The sequence below is a fragment of the Amphimedon queenslandica genome, unplaced genomic scaffold (assembly GCF_000090795.2).
Source record: "Amphimedon queenslandica unplaced genomic scaffold, v1.1 AMPQUscaffold_12455, whole genome shotgun sequence".
Classification (NCBI taxonomy): domain Eukaryota; kingdom Metazoa; phylum Porifera; class Demospongiae; order Haplosclerida; family Niphatidae; genus Amphimedon; species Amphimedon queenslandica.
The window spans coordinates 5,448-15,012 of NW_003547308.1; the positions used below are offsets into that span (position 1 = coordinate 5,448).

Below are 9,565 nucleotides of genomic sequence, written 5' to 3' on the forward strand. Positions count from 1 at the left end.
TTCTCACTAGTTGTGTCCTTGCTTCCTTCTACAAAAATATAGACAAAGAAAAACAATTGTAAATTGGAAAAATTATATAGTTTGCTCAAGCTCAAGTACATGTACATGTATATATCTATCTATCTGGTACAGTAACTCCCTCAGTCTCAGCAATGAGGAAAGGATACAAGATACTAGTACATAATTAAAAACAAATTATTTATTACAAACTCAGTGATTTATTTCACGCTTTAATCTGGAGGAAAATTGATATAATTTGATGTAGCAAAATGAGGATTTCACACAAAGAATACTAAGTGAGCTTAGTACAATGTAGCATATGCTTCATGAGCTGACAAGCACTAACGCACAGTAGATGACACTTTAAAAATTCATGAAAACAAAATCAGCTCAACTTTCTACACTATATAAGAACATGTACATATGCATCAAAAAATTTCAACCCTCTCAGGGATATTATTGACAAAATTTGGCCAAAGATCAAAGGCTATCAAAGCCTTATACCGTACAAGATGATTTATTGGCGGGAGTAATTTTTGGCAAATTTGCCTGCAAAAAGAAATTGGCGGATTTTATATTGGCAATTTTGTGCCACGTGCCATTGAGCATGCTCAGATTGAAACAAAATGGCAGATATTATTAGTGATTTCTTCATAAAACCACCAATCGCCAATAAATCATCTTGTACGGTAGCCTTTGGTCATTGGTCCGATTTTTGAACAACTTAAAAAATTTTTTAAAAATACAAATTGATCTGAATCAGTTAAAACTTTCTGCACAGCATAAGAACATGCATATGTATCAAAAAATTATTACAATGGAGAATTTATTAAGAGCACTTTTTGAAAAAATATTTAGTCAAAGCCCGATTTTTAAGCAAATTAAAAAAATTCATAAAAAATCCAACTTTGATTGGAATTACATGTAGCTTAAACTTTCTGCACAACATAAAAACATGTATATGCTTTAGAAAAAATTATAAAAATGAAGAATTCTTTCGAAGCAATTTTTGACAAAATTTGGCCAAAGACCAAAGGCGTAAGCCTTTGGTCATTGGCCCAATTTTTGAGCAATTTAAAAAATTTATAAAAAATCCAAAGTTGATCAAAATCAGCTCAAATTTTTTTTCACGACACAAAAACATGCATACATGTATCAGAAAAAGTATAAAAATGGAGAATTCTTTCAGAGCCATTTTGAATGGAATTTGGCCAAAGCCAAAGGCTACCATAGGCCAGGTTTTGATTGCAAGGTTCTTTTGATTGCGAATTGCGAGTCTGGAATACATCTTGCAATGAAAAGAATCGTTATTAATAATAATTGATAAATACCACACCTATAATAATTAATAAGTACCACACCTATCAATCATTTTCTCTGCATGTACTTCATTTTACAGCATCATGAGTGGTATCCTGTGCTATTTTCAGCCCAAATTACCTCATCTAGTCAAGTCCCAATGCCACCTAACATCTTGAAGGAAGTTAATCAAGCTGTGGCAGTAGCTTTAGATGGCAAGACAATCACTTAACTTGTGAGTGTGGCTAGCTAGGCTAGCATCTCACAATTGTTGGAAACGCAAACTAGTTATTTTTTTAATTCGCAATCTATTAGATACACAATCAAAACCCGGCCTACGGTATAGCCTTTGGTTGTTGGCTCAATTTTTAAACAACCTCAAAAATTCTAATTCAATTGAAATCAGGTCAAATATCTACAAAAGAGAAAAAACATGTATATGCATCAAAAAATTATAAAAATGAAGAATTATCTACTTGCATTTTCCTCATAATAACCTGAACTATAATAGTAAATGGTCTTAAATCACCTAATTTTTGAGCAACTTGACAATCCACTGTTAATAGGCTGCATGAACACTATGCTAAAATCTTGTATGAAACCCTGCATTAATCATAGTTCTGCCTATGGTGGTTGGGGGTGGTCAGGACAACCACCTCAACAAGTGAACCAACCAGTTCATCACTTAGACCAACCATCCAATTAATACTAATAACCATACATAAAGCATGATATTGTAATCTACTAGTATGGTGTATATAAATTGGTCTCCAACTACCTCTATTTTCTTTCCTAGGCAGAACCCTGATTAATGTATGCTACACAACATGGCAATATACACACAATATACACAGTGCAATGAGTGCATGCTTAAAACGCTAAACTTAGTACAAAGTACATGTACATGTAACTATGCAGCTAACTTAATAAGTTAATATAATTAACATACCAACATATCCACCTCTCGATTTAAAGTCTCTCCTTTCCAAAACTTCAACAGGTTTTGGTATGATCCGTCCACTTCTTTTTGACACTCTGACTTTCTCTCCATCTTCAGTGTATTGATACCTAATTCTACAAGGTTTACTAAAAAGCAAAATAAGATCTTTTTACAGATTTTCACATACACAACACAAAACATGTACACTGCTAATATTTACTGCAAACTACAAAAATCTTGAATTATAATGCTAAAAATTACATTTCAAATTTTCAAATAAAGTAATACTGGTGACTGGTGAAAACTTCTATGTTTGTCTACGGTACTAATGATATGCTATTCAGTGAGTTTGAACTAATATCAATAAGAATATGGGCACTCAAGAATTGAATTTCGGTGAAAATATAGTCCAGATTGCCCAGGAAAAAAGCAGTTATTTGTCTCATTACATGTACATGTATTAAAATTCGCAATACCGTATAGCAGAAAATTTTCGTGGCCCAAAATTTTCATGGATCCGTCCAAAAATCAATTTTGTGGCTTTAATTTTCGTGGTTTTCTACAATTCGGCCATCTTAAAACATATAAAATTGATTTTCGCGGATTTTATTTTCGTGAGTTTCGAAAAAAAACGCAAAATCCACGAAAATTTTGGGCCACGAAAATTTTTCGCTATACAGTAATTAATCGGCCTAATTACAAAATACAATATACAATAGCATACCCATCTTCAGGATCAACTAGAGCTACATTGGAAACGTGTAAAGGTGCTTCACTAGCTATCCTTGTTCTTGCTGTTTCACCTACCATTACTCTAATATGCTACAAACCACACCCATAATGAATAACAAGAAACTGATTTATGAAACATACAGTATTAAGACCTCCAACAAATATGCGATTCGTCCTCCGAGCAACTGCAACAACTTTCCCATTTCTTCCTTTGTCTTTACCACACAGTACCTGTACCTGCAGTGAATTAATAATTATACATATTTATCAATTATCAGTGTTGTATGTTGAATATAAAAAACTTATCAGGTCTCCTTTCACAATGTTCCATCGAGAAATAGGTTCAGGAAATTTGAAGTCTTTACTTTTTACCATTTTCAAACGGGCAGCAGCTAGAGTCCAAGGCTTCCAAGACATTTTGCACTTGACATTGAGTGAGAAGAGTTAAAAATAAACCACACATGGATGATGCAAAGGTGTGGCTGAAATGCAATTGTACTTGCAAGTGGCTCTAGATAGTAACAAACTCTGTTATGCAGTTCACTCATCAGTGTTTCAATTTTGCATTTAAGTTTATTTTATAAAGAAAGAAAAAATACAGATGAGAGAAGAATAATCATAATTGTGAAAAACACACTATTAAAGGCAGCAGTAATAATTAGAAATTTAAAATATCAAAAATTACGAACAATTCAAATCTTCATCCTTTTCAATGACTCTATTACTTCAGCCATAGTAAGACGAGCACTATGATTAGCATTAAGTCCTCTTTGTATGAGAGACTTCATATCAGACCAGGAGACACTACCAGCTTGTACTTCTCTCTCTGCTGTCGTCATTTCTGGTGGAGAGCACAAATTCATTTCCATAAGGAGAACAGAGTAACTGTAGACATCCATTGCTGGACTGTGTTTGTCAGGATCACGAGCTTCTGGTGCAGCATATGCAACATTGCCTGGCATAACAGTACCAGGACTGTCAACTTGCACTAATTTAGCTGTACCATAATCTGCTACTTTAGCTTCATAACCAGCAGGTCCAGTGCAAGGCTTTAATAATACGTTAGGACTGCTCACATCTCTGTGAATAATAGGCTGAGGCTTAAACAGGTGAAGGTAGTTGAGGCCTAAAGCTACATCTTGAGCAATACTGAGAATCTGTTGCTTGGTTAATTGGTTTCTGCGAAGCTCCTGATTAAGACTAGTGCTCATCAGTTCAGTCAAGATGAGAGGATTACCCACTTTAGTTGCACCAATAAACTGGACCAGGTTAGGATGACGTATTCGTGATGCTATACTCATTTCCCTGGAGAAGATACCTAGATTATAATTTGAGATAATGATAGTATGAAGTGACTTGACAGCTACTCTTAAACCTCTAAAGATACCAACTGTAACGACAGCATAAGATCCTCTTCCTAACTCCTCCTTTGTCAAAGTCACCTCATCTTTATTAATAACCCAGTGATCATCAGTAAGTGCTTGTTGCTGGTACCTATCAATGGCCACTAGAGATTGACGTAGCTCCCTATCCTTCTCCTGCAGCTCCCTATCCTTTGCAAGTATGACTAGATCCTTCTCCTGCAGCTCCCTATCCTTTGCAAGTATGACTAGATCCTTCTCCTGCAATGCCTCCTGTAGTACCACCTGATGCTCTCTATCCTTCTCTTGTAGTTGATGACAATATCTTCCTATTTCTTGATCTTTCTCTGCTTTTTCTCTTTCCTTCTGCTCCAATTGTTGAGAATAAACTTGTGCTTCTCTCTCCTTCTCTTCAAGACTCTTCATAAGAGCTTGTATGGTTTGCTCAATATCGGCTGTATCTCCTTTTCTTAGTTTCTGGTACTCCTCCAACCAATTTCTTCTTCCTAACTGTAGTTGTTGCTGATACTTCTTCTTGTATTCTTCATTATTCATGCCATTGGTATCTAATGTATCACCTACTGTCCACTCTCCTTTACTGTTAGTAACTAAAAACAAGCAAAAATATTCCTATAATTGTTTTCACCACCTCGCATGCATAGCTAAGTTTGTTTAAACTTATAGAGGCTCTCTCTACCTTCTAGTGCTTCTAGAGAAATCGTTAGACAGTATCTCTATGTTCTCTAGCTGTTACTTTATAGCGGAAAATTTTTGTGGCCCAAAAACTTTGCAGATCCGTTTAAAAATCAATTTCATGACTTTAATTTTTGTGGTTTTCTACTTTTTGGCCATCTTGAACTGTATTGAATCAATTTTTTTGCGGATTTTATTTTTGTGAAATTTGAAAAAACGCAAAATTCATGAAAATTTTCCGCTATATTGTAGTAAATAGAAAGCTCATAACTTATAGGTTCCATGTGTAAGCTGCCATGCTATCATTTTGTTTGACTTAGCAACACCCACTTTACGTAAAGAATGTGGGCGGATAGTTGTTAAGGCATATTTTTTATTTCTTCAATAAAACGTGTATAAAAGAAATGTAAGTGTTGACATACAAAATTACCGTATAGCGGGTTTTTTTTTGAGGATAACAAATTTTGCAAATTTCGCGGATTTTTTCATGATTCACGAAATTAAATTCCTTGAAAATCAATTTAATACAGTACAAGATGGCAGATTAGTGAAAATTCACGAAAATTAATTTCGCAAACTTCTGGATATGGGTCATTCGCGAAATTTATTATCCTCGAAAAAAACCCGCTATACGGTATAGTGCGATGATGAAAACAATTATAGCCAGGTCATAATAATAATAAAATTAATAACTTATAGGTTTTGATAAAATATAGCAAGAGTAGGCATGCTAAAGTTCTTGACTACCAACTTTTCAACTCAGCAGCAATACATATACTAACCTAATTCAGTTAACATAACAATATTAGGATTAGTGACTAATGTCAATCCTACATGTATATCAACACATCCTCCAGCAGTTATTATCCAGACACATTGAGGACTCATAATGAACACTGAAAGAGAATGACCATGTCTCTCATTAACAAAGTGAGGTACATCCAACTATTGATAGAATGATAATATTAATAATACATGTGTCTCACTGTAAAAATGATACCTTTATCCAGGAATGTTGAGTGATATTAAAGATCCAACAATCATCTAATGTATCATCATTCTTATCTAACCCACCACTTATCACTAGCATAGGACAGCCTGATCCAGTTATAATAACAGCACCTGCAAGATGGAATCTACCCACAGGCCATTGGTCTATTGCTACAGGTTTCTTTATACACTGCCAGAACTAACAAGAGTAGAATAAATTTTTTATAGTGCAAAAATATTCTTAAGAGTGTTCACCATCTTGCACATATGGCTGCATGGCATGTATTTATTTTAGACACACAAATTTGTTATTCTGAATGACCTGGAGGTTTCGTCCCATAGTCTCACGTGGCCAGGTTCAATTTTAGAATTAAGCTGGTTTCAATCTTAATTTAATTGCTGTTACCATGGTTACATTGTAAACCAACCTATGGTCCACAGTCAAGTTAATATTTTACTTCTGGTGCACCAAGGTAGACTTGTTATCTTTAGGCTACTATCTATAACTGCATCTGCTATTCAAACACAGTATATTTAAAAATTTATCTGTTTGGAAATTTTGTGCTATAATAAAAATGTGTGATGAATGTGGCATTAACTTTTATGTATAATCAAATATTCCTCATCTTGTGGAATAAAAGTCACAGTAAAAATTTCCAGATACATGCATACAGTAATGAGTGCACTATTACGCAGTAGCGTTACTAAGTAGGATTTGCCTCACTTCAAAATGGTTGCCATGACTTTTGCAGCCTTGCTATACTGGGAAAACAAGCTCCTATGCTTACCAGACTTTATAGAGGACCTTATCTTGACTGGAGTGACCTACAGACTAGCCTTGCTATTATGGACACCTTGAAAGTGTCTCTGTTATACAGAGATGAGGTCAGCTAGCGTGGCTCTAAACCTTATCTAAGAGGAAAGTAAAAAAATCCGGAAAACGGCCATTTTGTTCAGCCACCTTTTTTCCTCTTCATCATCAAGTCCTGTCAATCCAGTTGTCGCTCTGTATCTTGACTTTACTTGGTGCTAGAAGGCTAATTCTTACACCATTCTACTCCAATAAGGTATGCACAGGTCCCTATTTCCTATAGAACAATTCTCCAAGAAAAAAGAAGTTATACTGTGACTGCTAAATTGGGCCATGTTAGCTGCACGACGCCATTTTTGTTAATAGGGCATATTCATTACTTTTATTTGAATAATTAGAAATTATGGTCAATGGGGCAGAAGCGCATTATTAGTCCAATGTTAATGGCGATGCTGTCCCAGATAGAGAGAGGCCTTGTTGCCAGGTAGAGAAACAGAGGATCTGAAAGTTGCTGAGCTCAAACACTTGCTTAAGTCCATAGGAAAGTCCATGTAAGGAAGAAAGGTGATTGCACAAATTAATTTTTTCTTACCTTTCTTATAAATCAGCTTTTCTTCCTTACATAGACTTTCTTCAGTCAGGCGCGGCCTGACCCTTGCGAAAATGGAGGGTCAGGAATCTCGTGTATACCAGACTTGTTTTCAACTACTATGGCTTCAGGTGGAGCTGCAGCTGCTGTAGCAGCCTATGTCATCATAATGAATAATTAATAGCTATTTATAATTATTGTTTGATAATAAAAACAAATATAATTACAATTATAAATAAAGAAGCAATGATGACTGTAAGACTGTCAGATGTGGAAGCAACATCACTTCCCAGGCTAAAAATTGTTGCAGTTTGTTTAGCAGATCTAATTTGATGTTTCAACATGGAGAGAACTGAGGCAGCATATATGGCCGGGTTTGAGGACCTTCCTATAGATGAGACTTCTGATGACATCCTATATAGCTACCCTGATGAATTTATAGTGTCTGGAAGAATATGCAAATGCAGAGAATGGATACCAAGAAGATTAGCTACAGCACCAACATCCATCTTCAATTAATATTAATGATCATTAAAGTTACATAGTCATAGCTAGTCACAATGTGTCACTGCAGAATTTCTGCAGCAGCTAACAAATCTGGTATATATGAGGTTCCTGACCCTCCATTTTCGCAAGGGTCAGGCCACGCCTGACTAGACTTTCCTATAGACCCAAGCAAGTGTTTGAGCTCAGCGGCTTTCAGTTCCTCTGCTCCTCTACCTGCATGGCAACAAGGCCTCTATCTGGGACAGCGTCGCCATTGACATTGGACTAATAATGCGCTTCTGCCCCATTGACCATATATTCTAATTATTCAAATAAAAGTAATGAATATGCCTTATTAAAGAAGCATGTACATGCTCCAAAATTTAGGTGTGGTTGCGCATGCTTAGATCTGCAGCTCTGGAATAAACAAGTAATTTCTTTACCAGGCTATATGCTTGGAATCAACTGCAACACTTATAGTAGACTGGAGGTTTCTAGCTAAGAGAAGGTATTACTCTTGCATATTATACTTTTATCAAGTGTGTAATGAATTATTTTATTTCAAAAACAAACAATTAATGTTATAATATGCAATGATAATATGAACTTGACAACAGGAAGAACAGGAATAGCTACAGGATTGCAGGGAAGATGGATACCTTCACTGCTCCTTGAACAAGCACTCATGTCAAGACTAGTATTAATTTCACTTGTCATTAGTATAATAGATATTCCTTCAGCATATCTATTCAATGCTGTCTCTTAGGCCCCGTTTACACTAATCCATTTTCACATGTAAACAGAGACTTTGATTCTGATACAGCTTCTGTTTACACTAATACATGAAAATGCATCACAGATACTAAAGTGGATACTTCTATAAACAAATGATAAATCTTATGAAAATGCAGCTGTTGGGTTAGTATAAACACCTCAAATGGATAATAGCAAAAACAAACCTGATTCAGTGAAGTGGATTAGTGTAAACGGGGGTCTTATAAATGCTGTAAATTTAAGACATAACAATGATAATGATAATAAAGAAAATTATTGTTTGTGTGAAATCAACAAGTATCACAATGGCAACTGAAGAAATATTATAAATTTATTTATTTATTATTATTATTATTACCATTATTATTAATAAAAATTATTATTATTATTATTATTATTATTATTATTATTAAAATGGTGACAGAAAGATACAAGAAGCAAACAAAAAACAAACAAACAAAAAAACAATAATAACAACAACAAAAAAAATAACTGAAACAAAGAATCCCTTAAAGGGAACCGTCAATGTAGGATGCGAGAGAGGGCTGCCGAGCAACCCACATAGCAGCATTACCTCTCCATAAAGAGACTGAGAGGTGCTGGAAGAGATGAGAGCAGGTAACAGAAGGGTTGCGACCAATACGCTGGCCTAACTGATGACCAATAGAGCGGATAATAGAGACTGCTGAAGGGCTCCAACCTCCTAGGACTTCAACAGCCAGAGGGAAAAAATTGACACCAACATGATGACAAGCGGCAGCATGCATAGATAGTTTACGTGCTTCAGCCACCCCTAGAGCTGAACCTTGAATACCAGCCAAATCAGCCACCATGGCCACCTAAAAAGAGGAGATGACTGTGACATCCAGGGCCGCTAGCCAACCACCATC

General features: G+C 35.4%; 2 protein-coding genes across 2 annotated transcripts in view; both read right to left on the reverse strand.

Annotated features, from left to right (window-relative positions):
• Positions 1 to 2: 2 nt before the first annotated feature.
• LOC100632341 (50S ribosomal protein L24-like) lies at positions 3 to 3,407 on the reverse strand (the record flags this gene model as incomplete). The annotated part of the gene is made up of 5 exons (XM_020003989.1): positions 3,278 to 3,407; positions 3,113 to 3,208; positions 2,964 to 3,061; positions 2,249 to 2,385; positions 3 to 28 (listed from the first exon to the last, which is right to left on the reverse strand). Coding segments are annotated over exons 1-5 (468 nt in total), but the record flags the coding sequence as incomplete, so codon positions are not given.
• Positions 3,408 to 3,524: 117 nt separating this feature from the next.
• LOC105314848 (acyl-CoA-binding domain-containing protein 5-like) overlaps positions 3,525 to 9,565 on the reverse strand; it is a 10,296-nt gene continuing 4,255 nt past the window's right edge. Inside the window, exons 4-6 of the mRNA XM_011409243.2 lie at positions 6,026 to 6,214; positions 5,808 to 5,970; positions 3,525 to 4,940 (exon numbers count right to left, since the gene is read on the reverse strand). Of these exons, the coding sequence (XP_011407545.2) occupies positions 3,664 to 4,940; positions 5,808 to 5,970; positions 6,026 to 6,214 (1,629 nt within the window). The 3' untranslated portion in view covers positions 3,525 to 3,663. The remainder of the gene's footprint in view (positions 4,941 to 5,807; positions 5,971 to 6,025; positions 6,215 to 9,565) is intronic.